The 23,507-nt window shown below is 51.3% G+C and overlaps 1 protein-coding gene across 2 annotated transcripts in view; it reads left to right on the top strand.

The window, feature by feature from the left end:
- The window catches only part of EXOG (exo/endonuclease G), a 39,556-nt gene extending 17,517 nt beyond the window's left edge, over window positions 1-22,039 (top strand). For both annotated transcript variants that reach the window (XM_040964826.1, XM_040964818.1), the window contains one exon: window positions 18,671-22,039. In XM_040964826.1, the coding sequence (XP_040820760.1) occupies window positions 18,671-19,120 (450 nt within the window). In that variant the 3' untranslated portion in view covers window positions 19,121-22,039. The remainder of the gene's footprint in view (window positions 1-18,670) is intronic.
- Window positions 22,040-23,507: the final 1,468 nt, after the last annotated feature.

Raw genomic sequence — 23,507 nt, 5'->3', positions numbered from 1 at the left:
TCGGCAGGCCTTGATTTACAAAAAACAGTAGAGAGAGAACTGGCTGATTCCAATGCTGTTTTCAAGAGAACAGATTGTGCCAGAAAGTAAGGAAGTGCCAACCACGTGGTGACATTAAAAGCAGACATGGCAGTCAGCTGAAGGGAGCGTCCAGGCACCAGCGGCTGTTTAAGCGTCGAAATGGGATGGATTCTAAACCGATGGCGTGAGAATCCGTGATCTTAACGAGTAAATACATATGGTGTACGGACATGGTGCTTACCATAGGATGTCAACGAACGCATTTGCAAGGATGAAAGCTCAAATTGGTTTTGCAGCTATGACAGTCAAAGTGGTTCAGGCAAGAGGGTGCTGAAAATTACAAACGGCAGCGTTGCAAGAACCAGATCATTTATATAACTTAAAGGTGCAGCCTTGCAATTTATTCATCACGTGGTGAGAAATGATGACCTTAATTGAAAACACTCCCTTAACCACACGCTCCAAGTTCACCTTGCCAGTAAGGAGAGAGACTCACTGTGTTCTACACGTTTGGTGAGATGCCCTGAGAGGGATGAAACATCACGTCTCTGGCATTTCTACCCAAAGAGTGTAAGATCGAATCTCAACATGGAGAAATACCAGGCGGACTGCACCTTACGCGAATGTTCATGTCCTGAAAGACAGAGCTGTCCGGGGTTGGATGGAGACGAACTAGTCACAGAGGAAAAGCACAGCATAATCTTAGCGCTGGGATCCTAGATCAGAAGAGCAGAATGGCTGATGACCGTGTCCTGGGGGGGAGCTGGTGCGTGTGGGGGATTTGTGAGTGTGTCGTTCCCTGATTTTGGACGTTATTCCGTGGTGATGTCAGTGCTTGTCTCTGCTCTCAGGAAACAAATCTGGAAACTTGGGACACTATGGGGCAGGTGAAGCCTCTGCTTGTGGCACCAGCGTCTCCAGTAGGCACCAGTTCAAGTCTCGGTGGCTCTGTTTCCAATCCAGCTTCCTGCTCATGGCCTGGGAATGCAGAGGAGGCTGGCTTAGGTCCCTGGGCTCTTGTACCCATGTGGGAAGCCAGAAGAAGCTCCTGGCAACTGCCTTTGGACTGGCCTAGCGCTCCTGTTGCAGCCATTTGGAGAGTGAACCAGCAAATGGAAGATCTTCTCTCTGTCTCTTTCTCTTCCTCTAACTCTGCCTTTCAAATGCAAATTTTAAAAAAATCTTTTTTTTTTTTTTTAAATGAAGCGCAGTCTGGAGGAATCATGGAAGGATATTAGATGCCCTTTCTTAGAAGATATGTTATATCTTCATCTATGCTTTCATAGAAGATACATCTTCTACCTAAAATTTTGATTTTATTTGAGAAACAGAGGGACTGAGGCCTCTCATCCTTTGGTTCACTCCTCGGGTTATCGGCAGCAGTCTTGAGCTAGGGCGGAGAGCCAGGGATTCAATCCACTCATCCCTTGAGCCATCACTGCTACTTTCTAGGGTCTACAATTCAGAAAGCTGCTGTCAGCAGCAGGAGTTGGCTGTGCAGTCAGGTACTCCGACACGGGACGTGGACATCTGAACTGCATCTAAGACACGGCAGGTGTCTTAGCGAGCTTCTTACTGGAGGACCAGATAACCTCCCTGACATGCTTCTGCTTAGGAAAGCGTGCTAACGTTAGTAGCGATCTTATCCCACAATTAACTAGCCACTGCAGAAATCCTGGTGCCTTGCGGGGAGTGTATTACCATTCCTTTTAAAAAATATATTTATTCACTTTTTATTTGAGAGGCAGATTTACAGATAGAAGGAGAGACAGAGACAGTGGTCTTCCATCTGCTGCTTCACTCCCCAAATGGCCACAATGGCCAGAGCTGAGCCCATAAGAAACTGGGAGCCAGGAGCTTCTTCTGGATCTCCCACATGGGTGCAGAGGCCCAGGGGCCTGAGCCATCTGCTGCTTTCCCAGGCTGTAGCAGGGAGCTAGATGGGAAGTAGAACAGCTGGGACTCAAACTGGCACCCAATGGCATGCTGGTGTTGCGGGTTAAGGCTTAACTTACTAAGCCACTGTGCTGACCCCTCTACTTTAATTTTTTTCCCCTAAAGATTCATTTTATTTTTGTTGGAAAGGCTGATGGATGGAGAGAATAGACAAAGAGAAAGATCTGTATCCTCTGGGTCACTCCCCAAATGGGCTGCAAAGGCTGGAGTTGAGCTAATCCGAAGCCGGGAGCAATGAGCTTCTTCAGGTCTCTCATGTTGGTGCAGGGTCCCAAGGCCTTCAAGCGTCTTCTGCTGCTTTCTCAGGCCATAAGGAGGGAGCTGGACATGAAGTTGAGTAGCTGGGACACAAACTGGCACCCATATGGGATGCTGGTCTTGGAGGTGGAGGATTAGCCAATTGAGCCATTGTTCTGGCCCATATACCTTTACTTCTGAGTAGGAATGACAGGTGGTTATGCTCTTGAAAGCATCTGTTTTATGTTAGTTCTTTGTTTGGTTCTTTGCTTGGAGGTTTGGATGTATGTGGCCCTAGGGTAATGACCTATCTTCTTTCAGATTTAATTTTTTTCCTGTAAAATTTGGGTATTTAACTCATTGGGTTATTAGAATCATTGTTGACATGCTGACTGATAGTTAGCCATATTAGCTAGTATTGTTCCATTATGAATTGAAAAGTGGGGAGCCAAGTGTTTCGGCCCAGCTGTAAAGCCACAACTGGGGATCCTTGCATCCCATGGTTTAAAGCCTGGGTTCAAGTCCCAACTCAAGCCTCCATTGCAGCTTCCTGCCGAGGCACTTCCTGGGGCCCTGGCCTCCATTACAGCTTCCTCTTAGGCACTTCCTGGGGCCCTGGCCTCCATTACAGCTTCCTGTTAGGTACTTCCTGGGGCCCTGGCAGTTGGGCCTCTGCCAGCTGTGTGGGAAATCTGAATGGAATCTGGGCTTCCTGGCTGGCCTAACCCAACCCTGACTGATGGAACATTTGGAGAGTAAACTAATGAGTGGAAAGGTCTTTTTGAAAGTTTTTTTATTTTTTAGTGGAAAGTCAGATAGAGAGGAGGAGAGACAGAGAGAAAAATCTTCTGCCCGCTGCTTTACTCACCAAGTGGTTGCAATGACTGGAGCTGAGTCAATCCAAAGCTAGGAGCCAGGAGCTTTTTCTGGATCTCCTAACACGGTACAGGGTCCCAGAGGGACCCTGGGCTGTCCTCTGCTGCTTTCCCAGGCCACAAGCAAGGAACTGGATGGGAAGTGGAGCAGCCAGGACATGAACTCATGCCTATATGGGATGCTGGGGGAGGCAAGGTGAGGACTTCAGCCACTAGGCTACTGTGCCAGGCCCTGAGTAGAAAGTTTGTATTTCTTTCCTGTATTCCTCTTTTTTCAAAATAAATGCAAACATAGATAAATATTTTTAAAAATTAAAAGTCACGGTGTTTTGTGGGTTCTTTGGTGCGCATGCTCGGAAGCCTGTCATTTCTAAGTCTCTGGGCTCTTTTATCCTTCCTGTCTGTATGAGAGATTAAGTGCTTTCCTTAACTTTAAAGTACTATTTTTATAGTATTCTAGAGAGAGAGAATGCTTTCCAAACCATTTTTCATGAATTATACAAGGTTACTTCAGTTTATGGAAAAATTTGCAATTTATGCATAATTCATATTACTCATTTTCCGTAAACTTTTACGTAAAGATAGTTTACGTATATGGATTTCAAGATGTTTTAATTCTGTTTTCATTGAGCTTTTAGAAGCAGCCATTGTGTAGAATTTACGGAACTAGATAATTACGTTAAACATAGTTTAATGAGAATGTTTTCTTTCCCTCGTGACGTTGAGGCTGTATGGGATGCCAAATTACGAACCTCAAATTTAAACTTGAACATTTTATTTTTATTTATTGATATTACAGATGTATGAATTTCTATTGGAAAAGCAGATATACAGAGAGAAGGAGTGACAGAGAGAAAGCGCTTCCATCCGCTGGTTCACTCCCCAAGTGGCCGCAATGGCTGGAGCTGAGCTGACCTGAAGCCAGGAGCCAGGAGCCTCCTGCGGGTCTCCCACGCAGGTTCAGGGTCCTAAGGCTTTGGGTCGTCCTCTACTAATTTAACATTTGGGCTACTGTACTGGGCCCAAATGTTAAATTTCAAGATGCGACTGTGAAAGAATCTGGGAGCATCATGACATTGGACAGTGTGAGAGGATACCAGATGAACAGGTGCAGCCTGCTGCCGTCCCAGTCCAACTGTCCCACTTCCCAGGCCCTCTGATGGTTGTTGCTGTTCCTCAGAATGGTCAGTGTAAATTACACATTCGCACTTTGACTTAGTTCCTTTGAAATGTATAAAGTCGCTTAGTCACTTTACTGTATTCACTTCTGTTGATTAACTTTATGCTGTATCCACAAACCTTTGTGATCCATCACTTACATATTTCCAAAGCTTTTTTAAAAGATGTATTTATTTTCATTGGAAAGGCAGGTAACAGAGCGGAGGAGAGACAGAGAGAAAGAGCTTTTGTCTATGGGTTCACTCCCCAAGCAGCCTGAGCTGAACTGATTCAAAGCCAGGAGCCAGGATCCTTCTCCGGGTCTCCCAAGCAGGTACAGGGTACCAAGGCTTTGGTCCGTCCTCGACTGCTTTCCCAGGCCACAGGCAGGGAGCTGGATGGGAAGACGACACGAACCAGTGCCCGTATGGGATCCCAGCGCATGCAAAGCGAGGACTTTAGCCACTAGGCTACTTGTCCGGGCCCGTATTGTAAAAACTTAAAGCATTTACATTCATGTTCACTTACTGTAATTTAGTATAGGATTCTTTTTAGTTAGTTTTATTAATGATAGAGCCTCAGGCATGGTGTGTCCAACCCATAAAGATGTTTTCTTTGCCTTATACAAAGTACTGGTTTGAGTTAGTTGGTAATAGTTAATAATTGGGACAGTATGCATAGAGATTATAGCAACTGTAAAAATTCTCGTGTATTAATCACTCTTGGCATATTATAATATATGTTACAAATGGAATTAAGAAATAAGTTTGTTTTGGTATTAAAGATTTTGGAAAATCACACATATGAGAAATCGACAGAAAATTCATGGAAAATGTGTTATGGGAAAAGTGTATGAATTTCAGAACTTTTTGCACCAAAACAGAGTTGCCCTTCCGTTTCATTTTCCTACAGTAGTTGGAAGCATCCTCGCGTTCCCGTAGGTAGGGATCCGCTCGACGAGGGCATCGGCCTTCTTGGCTTGGGCACGAGCTCTTCAACTTACTGCAGGCGCCACCGCCCGTTCCCTGTTTGATTTTCTCTCTAGCCCTTGTTGGGTCCCCGAGCTTAGAACGTGGGACCTGGTTAACACGAAACCAACATGTGCAGTGCTGTGACTGCATGAAGAGCCTATCTGGACTCGGAAGGAAGTAGATTCAATTCTGTATCAGTAAGTCTGTGTGGCTTGAGAAGTTCCATCCAACACAGAGGGCCTGAGGCGTGCAGCTAAAGACAGCGGTGCCCAGCACAGGGAGCGACACGCCCACTCCTGCAGCTGCTTCCGGTCAGGTGACACTGTGGGTGCGCCTTTGTTTCTTCTTGAAAACATTCTTGCAGCTGTGCGACTTTCTGTTCCAAGTTGGATTGCTCCTTCCCCCCCCCCCTTTGCTTCCCTCACTTTGGCCCAACCAACTATCAAGGATGCTTCCGTTGAGTACCTGCTACGGTGCCGGGCGACACAGATCCAGCAGTTCACAAGGTAGACGGAGTGTACCTTACCTGCCTGGAACTTACCTGAGGGCGGAGAAACATGCCACATGGAAAGAGAAAAGTGTGGCAGAGGGTTGTAGAGGGAATAGGGAAGAGCCAGGAGCAGAAGCCAAGGAGCAGTGAAGAGGCAAGCCACGTGGAAGGGTTCCCCACTGGAGGGGGTGTGGGCAGCAGGAGGGGAAGCCCGAGCTTGGCACTTCCAGGGCACAGTGCCCCTCTCGCTGTGACTGCAGCAGGGTGAGCACAGAGGAGAAGCAGCTGACCAATCAGGGAAGCCACGAGGGAAACTGGGTTTGTGTTGTTTCTAATTTTTTAAAAAGATGATGTCTACTTGAAGGCAGAGCGATACGTGGAGAGGGAGAGATGCACAGAGAAGCCTTCAGCCACAGCAGGGCCGGGGCCAAGCAGAAGCCAGACACTTCTGGGCCTTCCACGTGGGTGGCGGCGGTCCCACCCTCTGCTGCTGTCCCGGGTACTTTAGCAGGGAGTTGCACCGGAAGCGGAGCTGGAGCACGAACCAGCGCCCACGTGGGGTTCTGGCAAGTCTCAGGTGTCGGCTTAGGCCTGTGCATCCCAAGGCCCGCTCCCTTCTCTTGTTTAGCCAGCAGCGTCATCACAGCTGTTTCTCGTCTTCTGGAAGTTCATGACTGCGTGTAGTCCGCTGATGCTGGCGGCTGTAGAACTTGCACAGCGCTGCTGTTTTGGTGCTGCTGTTCTGTTTCTGCAGAGACATATGTAACATACATTTCCGTGTGTGTGTGTGTGTGTGTGTTTGTATGCATGTACATTTGGTGTGTATACATGCACATTTGTTAAATTGGAGCAGAGAAGTGAAACCTTGCACTCAGGCTGCCTTTGGAAGTTCACTTCCCTTTTCATTCATCCAATTGTGGTGCCCCCCGTTTTTTTTGTAAAAGGAGGGTATTTTGGGGCCCAGTGGCATGGCCTAGCGGCTAATGTCCTCACCCTGAACGCACCTGCCGGGATCCCATATGGGTGCTGGTTCTAATCCCGGCAGCTCCACTTCCCATCCAGCTCCCTGCTTGTGGCCTGGGAAAGCAGTCGAGGATGGCCCAAAGCCTTGGAACCCTGCACCCGTGTGGGAGACCTGGAAGAGCTCCTGGCTCCTGGCTTCGGGTTGGCACAGCACCAGCCGTTGCGGCCACTTGGGGAGTGAATCAGCAGATGGAAGATCTTCCTCTCTGTCTCTCTTCCTCTCTGTATATCTGACTTTCCAATAAAAATAAATGAATCTTTAAAAAAAAAAGAGAGGAGGGTATTTTTAAATGTGTTACATGGAAATTATCTTATAAAACTTCATAAAGATGTTTTAAGAACAATACCAAGAACTTCCCTTTTTTCTCTGTTAGTTGACTGCTTTGCTGTGTTTGAACTTGGCAGAGAACGAGCCAGTTGAGAGTTAGTTGCAAAGGTTTCTCCCTTTCTCCTAACTATGTCACACTCACATTATTAAACGACAGTTTTGAAATTCAGCATATGAGGTTATTCTGTTCCTTACAGTCCGTGGCAGATTTCACTGCATGCCCCAGTAATGTCCCTTATACAGGCCTTTCCCTGACTAATGCGTTTTGTTCAGGAGCCATCTCTTTTATTTTATTTTATTTTAGGATTTATTTTCTTTTTATTGGAAAGGTGGATAGACAGAGAGGAGAGACAGAGAGGAAGATCTTCTGTCTGATGATTCACTCCCCAAGTGAGCGCAACGGCCGATGCTATGCCGATCCGAAGCCAGGATCCAGGAACTTCTGGGTCTCCCACGCGGGTGCAGGGTCCCAAGGCTTTGGGCCGTCCTCTGCTGCCTTCCCGGGCCACAGGCAGGGAGCTGGACGGGAAGTGGAGCGGCCGGGATTAGAACCGGCGCCCATATGGGATCCCAGGTGTGCAAGGCAAGGACCTTAACCACTGCGCCATCGCGTTGGGCCCATCTCTTTTATTTTAAAATAAGCCCTCAATTGTTTTGTCTTTAGTGGTATTATTTTCTTTAAAAAGTTGTTGTTGTTTTTAAATTTAAAAGCAGAGTTAGAGTTAAGAGAGAGAAGGATTGATTTACCATCGGCTGGCTCACTGCCCACATGGTTTCATTTGCCAGGGCTGGGCCAGGTCGAAACTAGGAATCTGGAACTTCCTCTCCATCTGCTGCGTGAATGCGGGACCCGAGCTCGTGGACCGCCTTCCGCTGTTTCTCCAGACATATTAGAAGTGAACTGGGGCTCTGGCATCACAAGTGGCCACAGTTCTGGCTTGCACCCTCGATGTTTTGGAACAGCGCAGCCCTTCACCGGGGTCGTCTTGGTCCCTCAGGGTCAATTGGGCAGAATCCCACGGAAGCGTTCTTGTGCCTTCGATGCATCGATGCATCGTTGCAGGAGGCAGGCGTCTCTGTGCTACGGATGTTAATTCTACTTACTTTGGTAAGCTGAGTCGGCCAGGTTTTTTTTTTTGTTTTTTTTTTTGCCTTTTCCACCCTTGAAATGAATGGGGGTCGTGTAAGTGTTCAAACTTTCATCCAGTAGTTTTAGCATTAAATGGATACCTCTTGTCTAAAGTAAATGCTTTCCTAATTTTTAAAAGATTTTATTTAAAAATTAGATTCTCTCTCTTCCCTCTCTCTCTCACTCACACACACACACACACCCTCCATTGCCGTCTCACTCCCCAAATGGCCCAAACCAGGAGCCAGGAGCGCAGTGAGGTCTGCATGAGGGTAGCTGGGCCATCTGCCTTGCCTCCCCAGGTATATTAGCAGCAGGAAACTGGATTGGAAGCAGAGCAGCTGGGACACCGAAAGTCGCAGCTTAACCCTCTGCACCACGGAGCCAGCCCCGAGTTCCCACTTCTCAATCCTTCTGAATATATTTGTGGAGATTCCACTGTGAGAGCTTTTCCTTCTAATTTGTTTCTGGTGTGACTCCGATGGGTTCTTAATTTGTCTCAGTGAGCTGTAATCAGTTTACTGTGATGGTTCCTTTTACGGCTCCGCTCGCCTCAGGCTGGACCAGTGGGCATCCCTTCCCGTTTGTCTCCCGTGGCCTTTGGACTCGTAGCTGGCTTTTTAAGGCATTTACAGCTTTTTCTGTGAGAGCGTATTCCTGGCTCCTCCAAGGGGCCACCCCGTTTCCTTTTAGTGGGGATGGATATTTCGAAACCAAGATCGGGGTGACGGGTTGATTCTTGAGTGCCTGTTCTGTGCTTTAGCTTGTCAAGTGTGTTCATCACGTTTGTGTTTAGCCTGTCATAGTGGGCGGAGAGATTCTGTTGTCTTCAGCGGCTCGCAGTCAGGAGCGCCGGAGTTCCTGTGTTTTGAGAAGGGGCTGTGTAGGCTGGGGTGGGCAGGGGAGTAGACTGTTAGACTCGGGGCTGTAAGAGGGGTCCGTGTTCCTGGAGAGGCCATCAAAATGGCCTATTTAATGTTTATTTACTTATCTATATTTTTAAACATATATATATATATTTTTAAAGATTTTATTTATTTTTATTACAGAGTCAGATATACAGAGAGGAGGAGAGACAGAGAGAAGATCCGTCCGATGATTCACTCCCCAAGTGAGCGCAACGGCCGATGCTATGCCGATCCGAAGCCGGGAACCAGGAAGCCTCTTCCAGGTCGCCCATGCGGGTGCAGGATCCCAAGGCTTTGGGCCGTCCTCCGCTGCTTTCCCAGGCCACAAGCAGGGAGCTGGATGGGAAGTGGAGATGCTGGGGGTTAGAACCGGCGCCCATATGGGATCCGGCTGCCTTCAAGGCAAGGACTTTAGCTGCTAGGCCACGCCGCTGGGCCCAACATTTATATTTTGATTGGAAAGGCAGATATATAGGGAGAAGGAAATACAAAGAAGATCTTCCATCCACTGGTTCACTTCCCAGGCAGTCACAATGGCCCGAGCTGAGCTGATCCGAAGCCAGGAGCCTCTTCCAGGTCGCCCATGCGGGTGCAGGATCCCAAGGCTTTGGGCCGTCCTCCGCTGCTTTCCCAGGCCACAGGCAGGGAGCTGGATGGGAAGCGGAGCAGCTGGGATATGAACCAGCACCCACATGGGATCCCAACAGATGCACGGTGAGGGTTTAGCCACTAGGCTATTGTGCCAGGCCCTAGTTATTTTTAAAGACTTATTTATTTGGGAAGCAGTTTTGAGAGAAATACGAACTGTGTGATGGTTCTCTCCCGAAAGAGCAGCAACAGTCTAAGCTGGGCCTTGCTGTTGGCAGAAGTCTCAGTTCCACAGGGGTCTCCCATGTGGGTGGCGGGGCTCCAAGCACTCAGGCCCTCTCCCGCTGCTTTCCCACGCACGTCATTGTTAGTCACCGAAATGGCAAAACTGAAATTCTTGCCACCCAGTTTTCTTTGCGTGCACACATGTACGTGGTGACCAACCTGCATGCATTTGGACAAGGAAAACAGACACGCGAGGCGTGGCTCAGCAGGTGGAGGAGAAAAGCTTGATGGGGGCGGGTGCTGAGGAGCGGTAAGCTGCGGTGTTCGTCCAGGGTTGGGCTCCGGCGGTAAAGACCTGGAATGGCAGCTGCAAAGCCTGCTGTTGGGCAGCGTGGGCATCCTTGCAGGAGAAGCAGGCAGCTTTAATGAGACCAGTGTGGCTGAGGGATACCCTGCAGGGAGAGCGCGAGAAGGGCACGGCGTTGCCCAGCGGTGCAGATCAGGCTGTTCTTCTTAGGGAACAAACTGAATTGTGCGTCCCTGTTCCCAAGGGAAAGCCTTGCAGTTAGGAGGGGCAGGCCAAAATGCTGGGAGAGGCCTTGGTTTCCTAGATCCTGCCACGCGCCGTCTGCTGCTTGCTCACAGCCAAACGCTGAGCCTCATTTCAGGAGAATGTACCCAAAGAAAATGGAATATATATATATATATATTTTTTTTTTCTGGGCAGTGAAGCATCAATAAAAGGTGCTTAAAAAGTTCATGGAGAAACAGATAAAAGCTGAGTCTCACTTTGGCTAAAACCAGTTTTTGAAATTCACATGCAACTTTTTCATCATAGACAATCTCCATGATTGTTTTAAAAGATGCTTCAGATATATGGATTTTAAAAAAATAACACCTGTTTTTACTAGATGGATTCATTTTGATTGGAAAGGCAGATTTTTACAGAGAGAAAGAGCGGGACGGATCTTCCATCCTCTGGTTCACTCTCCAAATGGCCACAACGGCTGGAGCTGAGATGATCCGAAGCCAGGAGCCAGGAGCTTCTTCCAGGTCTCCCACATGGGTGCAGCGTCCTGAGGACTTGGACCATCCCCAGCTGTCCTCATGGACCACAAGCAGGAAGCTGGATCAGAAAGGGAGCCACCAGGATGGACATCAGTGCCCATGTGGGATCCTGGCACTTGAAGGTGCCTACAGAACCAGTGTAGCAGCCTTCCCCAACATTTTATGGCACCAAACTCACCTTCTGATTCCACTTTTGTGTGTGGAGACAGAGAGCCAATGAATGGTGTTTTCTGATGGCTGTGGACAGGAGGCAGAATTTAAAAAATAAGATGCTGTCTCAGGCCTTACTGCGGCACTTAGAGAACTTAAGGCACTATGGCACTTAAATGCTGTCCTCTCTTACTGATAAGGAAATTGCAGCTCAGAGACGGCAGGGGCAAGCTGCAAGAACTAGTAAGGCTCAAAGAGCAGTTCCAGACAGGGGTTCGTCTGGCTTTTGTGACCATTTCCACTCCTTCCTGGCTGGTGCTTTGAGGCCCTCGGACGTCTGCGGTAAAGAGACAGATGGACTCCTACCTATGGCGCTTCCAGCCAGCAGGTGGAAGGCAGCACGGACAGAGGGCTGGGCGGGGATACCTGTCAGCGTGCAGACAACAGAGCAGAAAGTGGGCCACGAGGAGGATTCCCAGAGCCGGGCAGAAATGTCTGTTAGAAGCCGTGGGAGACATCGCGGAGCTGCAGCACCCAGGGGGGCTCGTGGCACTGATCTGATTACAAGTGAGTCATCTGACAACTGTGATCACAGTCACCCCCTCCCCCCTCTTGTCCCAGCTGAGGTTACCCACGTGCTTGCCCGGTGCAGGCAGCTCAGGACGAAGCTGAGGGTGCCGGCTGGGGAGCCACCCAGTGCTCAGTGCACCTGTGCGCGCCTTGCACCTGTGCGCGCCCTGCACCTGTGCGCGCCCTGCACCTGTGCGCGCCTTGCACCTGTGCGCGCCCTGCACCTGTGCGCGCCCTGCACCTGTGCGCGCCTTGCACCTGTGCGCGCCCTCCAGCTAACTCCTGAGAGGCGAAGAAAGTGAGAATCTGGCCCCATCCATCCTGAGGCATGAAGTGGCAGCGAGCAATTTTTTGATTTATTTTAAGAAATTCTTGTTGTTTGAAAACCAAAGGAGATGAAAAGATCTTCTGTCCAATGATTCACTCTGCAAATGACCGCAATAGCTACAGCTGAGTTGATCCAAGCTTGGGAGCCAGGAGCTTCTTCCCGGTCCCCCCACATGAGTTCAGAGGCCCAAGAACTCGGGCCGTCTTCTGCTGCCTTCCCCCAGCACATTCTCATGGAGCTGGATGAGAGGTGGAATAACTGGTACCCATAAGGGTTGATGGCACTTGCAGGTGGAGGATTCGTCTGTGAGCCACCAAGCCAGTACCATTTATTGGTTTTTTAATAAAAGATTTATTTATTTTTATTGCAAAGTCAGATATAGAGAGGAGGAGAGACAGTGAGAAAGATCTTCCATCCAATGATTCATTCCCCAAGCGACTGAAATGGCCAGAGCTGTGCTGATCCGAAGCCAGGAGCCAGGAGCTCTTCCAGGTCTCCCACGTGGGTGCAGGGTCCCAAGGCTTTGGGCCGTCCTTGACTGCTTTCCGAGGCCACTAGCAGGGAGCTGGATGGAAAGCAGGGCTGCCAGGATTAGAACCGGCACCCATATGGGATCCCGGTGTGTTCAAGGTGAGGACTTTAGCTGCTAGGCCACTGTGCCGAACCCTATTGATTTTTTTTTAAGATTTATTTATTTATTGGAAGGTCAGATATACAGAGAGGAGGAGAGACAGAGAAGATCTTCCGTCCGATGATTCACTCTCCAAGTGACCGCAATGGCCGATGCTATGCCGATCCGAAGCCAGGATCCAGGAACTTCTTCTGGGTGTCCCACGTGGGTGCAGGGTCCCAAAGCTTTGGGCCATCCGCGACTGCTTTCCCAGGCCACAAGTATGAAGCTGGATGGGAAGTGGAGCTGCCGGGATTAGAACCGGCGCCCACATGGGATGCTGGCGTGTTCAAGGACACAGGGAGATCTTCCATCCACTGACTTACTTCCTCACATGACCATGATGGTTGGAGCTGGGCCAGCTAAAGCCAGGGGCCTGACCCTTGTCTCCCCCATAAGTGACAGGGTCCCAAGCACCTGGGTCATCTTCTGTTACTTTTCCTTGTTGCGTTAGCAGGTAGCAGGATGGAAATGGAGCAGCTGGAGTAACAGCTAGTAAAATCTAGAAGATTTTTTTTTTTCATAAAAAATATCTTGTTTCATATTAGCAAAAAGCTTTTGTTCATTTCGTTATTTGCTTTAAATGAAAAATAACTTACTGTTTTACTGCCCCTGAGAGCTTTAGGTCGGGAGGATGGCGCGTGGTCCACTGAGCTCCATCCTGCAGCATAGGGCCCTTTGTGACCAGTGCTGCTCCCTGGGACGAGCACCAGCTGGGCTGCTGCGGCTTCGCAGGGCCAACCGTGTCCCCTTGCCCTCCTCCCTTGGGTGTGGTTTCTACCCTTCCACCTGATTGGCTTGGCTTGATAAGGGCTTGGTCTCTGAGTCCCAGCACCTTTATTTTGGGAGTTTCTTGTCTGACCAAGGGAATGTAACCAAACCTGCCTGTCTTGATTTTGGAAGGCTCGCTGCGCAGTGGCCATCAGCGGCGCCATGACTGTGTGGCACTTCAGAGGGCGTTTTGTGTGGGCATGCGTGGGCACTGTTTCTGGGCCCTGACGCGGCTGGCTGTGGGCACTGGCATGGTGGCAAGTGCTGATGTCCTGGGTGGAGGGCAGCTGCTGTGGGCATCCTGAGAAAGGACCACCTTGGTGTCCCAGCTGAGCGCTGGCTCGTCACTGTGGCATGGTTATCGTCATTTCTAGTTGACTCCCCATTTTTCTTGCAGCAGCGAGACTTGGTTCACATGAAACCCTTGAGCGTTGGTTTGGGGTGTCATTGGCACCCAACTTGCCTTTTCTGGCAGCCTTGTTGCTGACCTGTGGCTGACCCAGTCTTGCCCATTCTGTGTTTCTATTTCCATATGCCAGGTGCAGCTTGAGTAACACCTGCTACTCTGGGGGTCCTCTCCATTTCCTTTAACGGACACATCGCTGTATTTTTTAAAATTGGAAAGTCAGACATACAGAGAGGAGGAGAGACAGAGAGGAATATCTTCTGTCCGATGATTCACTCCCCAAGTGAGCACAACGGCCGATGCTATACCGATCTGAAGCCGGGATCCAGGAACTTCTTCCAGGTCTCCCACACGGGTGCAGGGTCCTGAGGCTTTAGGCCATCCTTGACTGCTTTCCCAGGCCACAGGCAGGGAGCTGGATGGGAAGTGGAGCTGCTGGGATTAGAACCGGTGCCCATATGGGATCCCGGCAGGTGCGTTCAGGGTGAGGACTTTAGCCTCTAGGCCACGCCGCTGGGCCCCTTGTCGCTGTATCTTGATGGCACCTCAGAGGGTACCTGGTATGATTGTCTCTTCCAGTTCTGTCAGCAAGGAAGCCAGCAGCAGGTGGGTGGGACTGCAGCTTTGTCGCAAAGGCGGTGCCTGGCCAGGTCTCCGGGCGTGCATCGCTGAACCACTCTTCTGCTTCGGTCCCGGAGCAGCCGCTAGGGGCATTTTCTGGAAGTCCTCCCATTTCCCCTAAAGTGGAAGGAATTTATTGTGTAGATTGAGTCACAGAGAAGATAGCCCTAAAGACGGTGGGATTGGCTTGCTCAAAATTTTGTTTTTATTTGAAATGCAGATAGTTTTTTAAAAAGATTTATTTTTTATTTTTCTTTATTGGAAAGGCGGATATACAGAGAGGAGAAGAGACAGAGAGGAAGATCTTCCATCTGATGATTCACTCCCCAAGTGACCGCAACGGTCGATGCTATGCCGATCCGAAGCCAGGATCCAGGAACCTCTTCCGGGTCTCCCACGCGGGTGCAGGGTCCCAAAGCTTTGGGCTGTCCTCGACTGCTTTGCCGGGCCACAGGCAGGGAGCTGGAAGGGAAGTGGGGCCGCCAGGATTAGAACCGGCGCCCATATGGGATCCCAGGTGTGCAAGGCGAGGACCTTAACCACTGCACCACCATGCCGGGCCCTGAAATGCAGCTATTAACAGAGAGGACAGACAGAAAGATCTTCCATCTGCTGGTTCATTCTTGAAATGGCCGCAGCGGCCACAGCTGAGCTGATCGAAAACCAGGAGCCAGGAGCTTCCTCCAGGTCTCCCACGTGTGTGCAGGGACCCAAGGAACTGAGCCATCCTCTGCTACTTTCCCAGGCTATCAGCAGGGAGCTGGATGGGAAGTGGAGTAGTTGGGAGACGAAATGGTGCCCATACGTGATGCCAAGGGCACACACTGGAGGATTAGCCCCTGTGCCACTGTGGCTGACCCCAGGATTGAATTTTATTTTTTCTTGAGATTTATTTGCTTTTTTTTTGAAAAGGCAGATTTTCAGAGAGGGGAAGAGACAAGAAGAAAGATCTTCCATCCACTGGTTCACTTCTCAAATGGTTGCAATAGCTGGAGATGAGCCACTTGGAAGCCAGAAGCCAGGAGCTTCTTCTTGGCCTCCCGCCTGGATGCAGGGTTCCAAGGCTTTGGGCCGTCCTCCATACGGGATCCTGGCGCCTGCAACAGGAAGATTAGAGAATTGAGCCATCTCTCAGGCCCCAGTTACTTTTTTTTCTTTTTTTAAAATCGTCCTTTATGGGCCCGGCATAGTAGCCTAGTGACTAAATTCTTGCCTGTGTGCACTGGGACCCCATGTGGGTGCTGGTTTGTATTCCAACTGCTCCAGTTCCCTTCCAGCTCCCTGCTTGTGGCCTGGGAAAGCAGTAGAAGATGGTCTAAATCCTTGGGACCCGACACCTGCATGGGAGACCTGGAGGAATCTCCTGGCTCCTGGTTTTGGATTAACTCAGCTCTGGACACTGCAGCCACTTGGGGAGTGAACCAGCAGATGGAAGAGCTTTCTCTCTGTATCCCTTTCTCTCTCTCTGTAAATCTGCCTTTCCAATAAAAATGCATAAATCATTTTTTGAAAATCACTCTTTGTAGGCACCAAGTCAGTGAATAGGGGAGAAATAGAAGCATGTACGTGTTTCCAAGGCTGGGAACTGTGCTGCAATGATGGGAAAAATCCACCAGGTGGCGCCAGGAATGTTCCCGTTGACTCCCTTGTTCTGGCGCCTGATTCAGCTCCTGCCTTAAGCAGCCGCATGCCTGGTTTGATCTTCAGCTTCTGCCTGCTTGGGGCTGTTGTTGGTGCCCTGTGTGCATCTCACCACTTGTTCCCGCAGCTTCCACTGGCTCCCCTCCTGTGGTGAGCTTAGCTTCCTCAGCAGAGGCACCTGTTGGGTTTACTTTGTAGCTTTTCTGCTCTGTATTCGTGGCAGCAGGAGGCATGAGGCCTCTGAGTTATGTGGGTGAATGGGCTTTCATAGGTTCACCCGCTCTGTGCGTTTGCTTTAAAGTGTATGCTCGTTTTCCTGGCTGCATAAATGACTTCTGGGAGTGGCATCTGCGGGCTTTGTATTTCATAGACTTGGCTGTACAATGCACCCGACCCATCCCTTTCATCCCTGTTATTTATTTGAAAGGGTGGCCAACAGAGGGAGAAGCAGAATAGAAAGAGCTGCAATCTGTTGGTTTATTCCCCAAATGCCTGCAATCCAGGACTGAGCCAGGAGCCCAGATCCTGTTCCAGGTCTCCCACGTGGGTGCAGGGTCCCAAGGCTTTGGGCCGTCCTCGACTGCTTTCCCAGGCCACAAGCAGGGAGCTAGATGGGAAGCAGAGCTGCTGGGACATGAAGCCCGTATGGGATCCTGGCCTGTTCAAGGCTAGGAATTTAGCTGCTCGGCCACAGCGCCGGGCACCAGCCTGATTTCTGTTCTTGCTGGTAAGCTAACATTTGCTCGGCCCTGCCCAGTCCACCCCCTTCATAACTAACCCACACATTAGCCAACAGTTGGAGCTACTTTGCCCAGCTTTTCCAACCCTCAGGTCTGGACCACGTGACCATCCGTGAGAGTTATGACCCAAGTTCCCCCAGCTGACCCACCCCCAGACCCAGATCTCATACATGCCAGTGGGTGTTAGGCCAGTGCCCAGCCTGCCCTTCCATCTTGTCCTTGTATGAGCTGGAGACCATTGTGGCCTGGCCCGCCCCACACTCTGTTTTAGGATGCACATTCGGGTACTGCTACCTTCACCAGCCCAGACTGTTGTCGGTTCCTTTACCTGTGAGTGATGGCAGGTTCCATGGTCACACCTCGCTCAGCCCATCACCACCCCAACTCTTGAGCTCACCAGCGGGATTTGTGTTTCTACAGGGTTGGGCCCACACAGCTCCCCACAGAGTCTACCCCTAGACCTGGTTCTCTCGTGTGCTGGTTAGTGTCATGGTCCTGCCTAATGTGACCCATCTCCTGTTCCAGCATTCTGGCAGGTACTAGGATCTAGCACTACAGACAGGCCCTCAGTCCTAGCTTTCGCATGGACTGTCGTGTGGTGGGTAGCATGGTTCAGTGGTAGCAAGTCCTACACAGGACTTTCGTGTAGGCTGGTGTGTGTCAACCTAACAAATACAGGTCGTCCGGCCTCTTCCCTCCAAGCCATCAGGTCTCAGTCCCCTCGCTTACCTTCAAGTCAAGTGACCCTGTCGTTGGGGGTAAGATCATCTTTGTAGCTTTCATCCCTGTCTCCCAGCAAGGAATCCGCAGTAGCCAAAGCTGTCTCATCCCGGAAAGAGAACCTACTCTTAGCAGGGGAGGACCTGGAAGTGCCAATAATACCATGAGGACATTTTAGTTCCTTTCTGTCATTTTGATTGAAACCATTTATGTAAGTCAGGGCTCACTCGTGGTGTGCCCTTGTCTTAGGACAGACAGGGTGACATTCCTCTTTTTTGAAGTTTTTCTTTAAAAAACAGAGAGAAACAGACATATATAAAGTGATCCCCTCCCTCCCAGTTCACTCCCCAGTGCCCACAGCAGCTGGGGCTGGTCTGGCTACGGTCGGGTGCCAGGAACTCAGTGCCGATTGTCCACGTGGCTGGCAGGGAGTTGAGCCAGATCAGAAGCGGAGGAACTAAGCGTGGAGCCCAGGCACCCTGATCCAGCGTGCAGCTCACCTGCTGCGTCGGACACCTGTCCAAGGAGAGCCTTGTCCTAGAGGGTGTGACCCGAGCCCTTGGACACTTACCTTCCCAATATGGAGCTCCGTTTCAGTTGATCGTCTTTGGAGTTGAGCCTAAGCTCCCTCGGACAGGTGGAATAGCTCTAAGTCTACAGGGCCCAGTACAGTAGCCTAGTGGCTAAAGTCCTCTCTTGCACAAGCCGGGATCCCATATGGGCGCCGGTTCTAATCCCAGTAGCTCCAGTTCCCGCCCAGCTCCCTGCTTGTGGCCTGGGAAAACACTTGAGGACAGCCAAAGGTCTTGGGACCCTGCACCCATGTGGGAGACATGGAGGAGGATCTGGGCTCCTGGCTTCGGATTGGCTCAGCTCCGGCTATTGCAGCCACTTGGGTAGTGAATCAACGGATGAAAGATCTTTCTGTCTCTCCTCCTCTCTGTTTATCTGACTTTCCAATGAAAACGTTTAAAATCTTTTTAAAAAGAAAAGAAATGTACCTATAACTCTTTATGGGAGAAGTTCGGAAACTACTAACAAAGTTATCGTGCCTAATATGGCTGTTTTGTTTTTAGGTGATCGGTCAGGACAATGTGGCCGTCCCCTCACACCTGTATAAGGTGATCCTGGCTCGCAGAAGCCCAGCGTCTGCCGAGCCCCTGGCCCTGGGGGCCTTCGTGATTCCCAACGAGGCCATTGGCTTCCAGCCGCAGCTAGCGGAGTTCCAGGTGAGCCTGCAGGAGCTGGAGAGGTTGTCGGGGCTGGTGTTTTTCCCACATCTGGATAGGGCTGGTGACATCAGGAACATCTGCTCCGTGGACACGTGTAAGCTGCTGGATTTCCGGGAGTTCACCCTGTACCTGAACACAAGGAGGGTTGAGGGCGCCCGGTCGGTGCCCCGGCTGGAGAAGATTCTGGAACATCTGAAGAACGCAGGGGTTGAGCCTGACGAATACTTCCTAAGTCGCTATAAGAAGAAGCTGGAGGAGCTCAGGGCGCAGGAACGGGCGGGAACGCCTTCCTAGTTCTGGTCTCAGAACCTCGGACAGGAAGCAGGCATGCTGTGGGCGGCTGATGCTCCTCGGTGGCTTCAACGTAAAGAAATGATGGGCTGCCGAATCCGAGACTTCAAGACTCTCCCCAAAAGTGCAAGGGCTACAGCTCTTTTTTTTTTTGATCAGTGTTTCATCTAACTTGGGAGCTGATTATCAAGCCGGTCGTCCCGGCCACAGGCTGAAGGCTGATTTGATGTCGCGGTAACAGGAGAGCTGCGTCCACAGATGGCTGTGTCTGTGTCCCTCTGGGCATATCAGATGTGAAGGCTCTGTTTACAGGGTTCCTGCTTCCGCATCAGACATTGTCTCTGGTTTGTCTGCTCAGCCAAATTGGAAGGCAGTCTGCGGATCCTTTGCTGCCCCGAGAGCTGCGTCGGTGGCCGTGGAGATGGCTTGTACAAGTCCCCTATGTGTTATCCTGCCCACGCAGGTGCCGTGTGTGAGCCTGTACAGAAGTACTCGGCAGCTCAGTACCTGCTTAGTGCATCTCTGTGCCCCTGGCTCAGTGCTTTCTAGGTGTGCCATCCCACGGTGACACTCAAGTACCGCTGCCTGAGCAAAACGGGGACACAGAGGGTTTTGTGTTCCCCCCCTCGGCCCCAAGGTTTACCGTTCTGCTGAAGTCACCTCAGGGCTAAGAGGAGGCCAGCTGGGGTGGGTGCAGATCTCACCTTGCAGGGTGACTCAGCAGCATGCAGAGACAGGTCCGTGCCCCTGTCTGCACGGTGGCCTCTGCCTTGAAGGCCTTGTAGTTCTTTGGAAGGGTCCTGGGGTCACCACCCGGTGCTAGGTCTATGGTCCAAATTGAGGACTCTGCCCACACGATCGCCAGCTTTTGACTTGCTTCCTGGTGGGCCTGGGCCTGCTGTCCTCCACCCCCCCAACCCCCCGGGGTAGTGTAGGACTGGTGGGTTTTGTCCCAAAGGACTCAGGCCAGGTGGCATGCCCGTGGGGAAGGATGGTGGTTTTTCCCTGAGCCCACCTCTGGATTTGTGTCTTGGGGCATGAGAGCTTGTGGGATTGTCACACCAGGTGATGGCGGTCACAGATGGCCTCAGAGTGGCGTGTGCAGTGTGTGCGTGACCATTTCCAACGGTCAAGAAAGGATGCTAATGACAGCCTTTGTTCGTTTGTTCTTGGGTGCAGAACAGTGGGGGTGTGGCCAGCACGCCAGCGCCCGTTGTATCGCACTGTTCCCTGTTTGCTCGTGCCAGAGCCTTTCTTCCCAGGATGTGGCGCCAAAATGTCACTGTGACCAAAAAAAAAAAAAAAGAAAAATCTGTACGTTTCTCCACTCGGTGGTGAGGTGACAGCAGGGCCTGCATGCATTATCTAGGAGCTCAAAGAGTTGTGTGAAGTCGTGGGCACTGCCTGCCCGGTCCGAGGCACCCTGGGGAGGCTCCCAGGCTTTGCACACTCAGGCCTGTCTGCCCTCACAGTGGTGGGCAGTCTGGCCTCACCGTCAGTGAAGTGCCTTAGGTTTTGGTTTCCAATGAAAGTTGCCACTTGGTCATTGAGAGACCTACAGAGAAGAACTGGTCACACAACATGGTGCCATTGTGTATGCTCAGCAGCGATGGGCCCGTTGTTGGCTCTGCCCCTTTAGGGGTCCCCCAGAACAACACAGGGCAAAGAGTGGGTAGAGTTTAGGATTTTCCTCTGGATTAGAGAACTTCAGTCTTCAGCGTTTGGCTGCTGGTTATTCTGAACACCCGCAAGCTGCCTTTTTTTATTCAGTGGCAGAAGAAGGGCCATAATTGCTTTATTATTATTCTTATGATGTTGCCTGCCACTGGGAGTTTTAGCTTCTGCATGCTACAAAGCAAACCATTACAGGGTTTTTGGAGGGCATGCATGGGACCTGGGCGGGATTTCTCCAGTTGAGAGAGCAACAGGGAGGGAGAGGTCTTGCATCCGCTTGTTCACTCTCCTACTGACCTCAACAGTTGAGGCTGGGCCAGGCCAAAGACAGGACCCAGGGCTCCATCCGGGTCACCCAAGTGGCTGGAATGACCCAGGTGCTCGGGCCATTCTCTGCTGCCTTCCCAGGAGCTGCAGTGGGAGCAGAGCAGCTGGGGTTGGAACCTGCCCTCATAGATGCCACTATCATCAGAAGCGGCAGCGCCACCTTGTGGACAGTCACGAGCAAGGCCACGGCACGGCCTGATGGACAGCCACGAGCCAGGCCACGTGGACGGCCACGAGTTAGGCTTTCTTGACCTTGCAGGAGGGCAGGATTCTGCTGGTCTGGTGCCTCCAGGAGCCTGGCTGGCGGCCTGTGCTCCAGTCAGCATGGGGACCCAGCACCCACTGTGCTTTCTGGAGTGGGCCATGGGTGATCATGTTGCCATGGGGTGGGATAGGGGGCTTGTTGAGGAGCTCACCCACCTGTGTACCTGTTTGGTTTTTGGGGGAACACTGGGGCGAGGACACCTTCTCCCAGCGGCTGCTGCTTGGGAGTAGAACCCACGTGGTGCAGGTGGTAGTTGTGGGTGGCTGACCAGGATGTCTTCCATCAGACACCCAGGCCCGGGCACACCCTCATGCCCAGGCAGAGGCGGCTATGGGGGAGCTGCCCAGCGGGGTGGGTCGTAGTGCAGCAGGCCCCGATCCACTCGTGAGGCTTCCTCTGCCCCCAGGCAGGGCTTGGTGGTGAGGCACGGCCATGGGGAAGCCTGCCCGGGGCAGTGGGCAGCGATGGAGGGTCCCACACACACCTCTTGGATGGGTGGTTCCCGTCTTGACTTTCAGAGATCTGAAAGCCCGTGTCCCTCCTCAGGACTTTGGAGTGGCCCCGAGGACTGTCACGTCACCGCCTGTGAGTACACGAGGGTCACTGCTACTGACGTCATGGGTTATAAGCTGCTCAGCCCACCCCTACACACCTCTCACACCACTACACACCCCTACACACCCCTCACACCACTACACACCCCTACACACCCCTCACACCTCCTCTGCACACCCCTATACCCCTGCACACCCCTACACACTCATACCTCCCCTATACACCCCTGCACCCCTACACACCCTCACACACCTCTCACACCCCTATACACGCCTGCACACCCCTCACACCTTCCCTCTGGGTGCTGTCCCCTGATGGGTGTAGGAGCTTCCTGCCACATTTCCATGTTTCTCATGAACCCTCACTCTAGTTGGCTCTGGGGGACTTCGTGAGGGCTACCTCTCCTTGGGCATGGGACTTGGCTCCCGTGTGGCTGTGCCATGTCCACTTTACTGGTCGGCATCACTCATGGAAACTGGCCATGACAAGTCCAGTGCTAGCTCAGCCGTACCTCAGGGACCAATCCTCAGGGCTCCAGAGAACCTGGCAACATCTGATGGGGGCCCACAGGTCCTTTGGGGCAGCTGGGTTGCGCTGGCTGACTGGTCTCCTTCCAGTTCAACATGCCAAGGTGTGATTGCACATAGCACCTCTAGGGGTCGCCATGGCCTAGCATCACACAGCAGGTCTTGGCTGTGACTGCGCCCAGTGTGGGACCTGAGCTTTTACAAGCACAGAAATGCCGCCAGAGGCCCTGGCCCAGGCTGGACGGGGGAGCAGACCTCGTCTCTTCCAGCAGGCCTTGGGCCGGGCTTAATCCCCCTCCCCGTGCCCCCCAGATTCACTTTGAAAAATTTCCAGCCCATAAAATGTTCAGAAAGGAAAGCGATTGTTGCCTCCCCGCCTATGTCAATTATCTCATTTGGTTTTTTTCTTTTTCTTTCTTGAACCAATTAAAAGTAATTTTTTGTAAATAAATAAAAAAACAGAGGACTGGCCCATGGCTTTGGTATTTCAGCTCCTGTTTTCTGAAAGGAGCACATTCCACTGTATTTCTACAATCTGACGTCTGAGCAATAACATCAAGCCTTTGCTGTCATCTGCTAAGCAGCTCCTGTTAAACTTTGCACCGTGTGCCCAAATCTCTTCCTCTAGCTTTCCATCAAGATCATCCGTTCGTCTAGTCTCAATAGAGCAGTTGGTTTGGTGGACAAGAAGATATGAAATCCCTAACCACAGGCTTGGAGTGTTTGTTTTTTATTTTTATTGGGAAGTCGGATATATACAGAGAGGAGGAGAGACAGAGAAGAAGATCTTCCATCTGCTGATTCACTCCCCAAGTGACCACAAAGTGGCTGGAACTGCACCAATCCGAAGCCAGGAGCCAGGACCTTCTTCCAGGTCTCCCACACGGGTGCAGGGTCCCAAGGCTTTGAGCTGTCCTCGACTGCTTTCCCAGGCCACAAGCAGGGAGCTGGATGGGAACCTGGGGCCGCTGGGATACAAACTTGTGTCCGTATGGGATCCCGGGCCCATGCAAGGTGAGGATTTTAACTGCTAGGCTACCTT

This window comes from Ochotona curzoniae, unplaced genomic scaffold (assembly GCF_017591425.1).
Source record: "Ochotona curzoniae isolate NIBS_2020 unplaced genomic scaffold, NIBS_Ocur_1.0 contig_1302, whole genome shotgun sequence".
In the NCBI taxonomy this organism is placed as follows: domain Eukaryota; kingdom Metazoa; phylum Chordata; class Mammalia; order Lagomorpha; family Ochotonidae; genus Ochotona; species Ochotona curzoniae.
The sequence above is the reverse complement of the archived record's forward strand: the minus strand, read 5'-3'. Positions and strand labels throughout refer to the sequence as shown.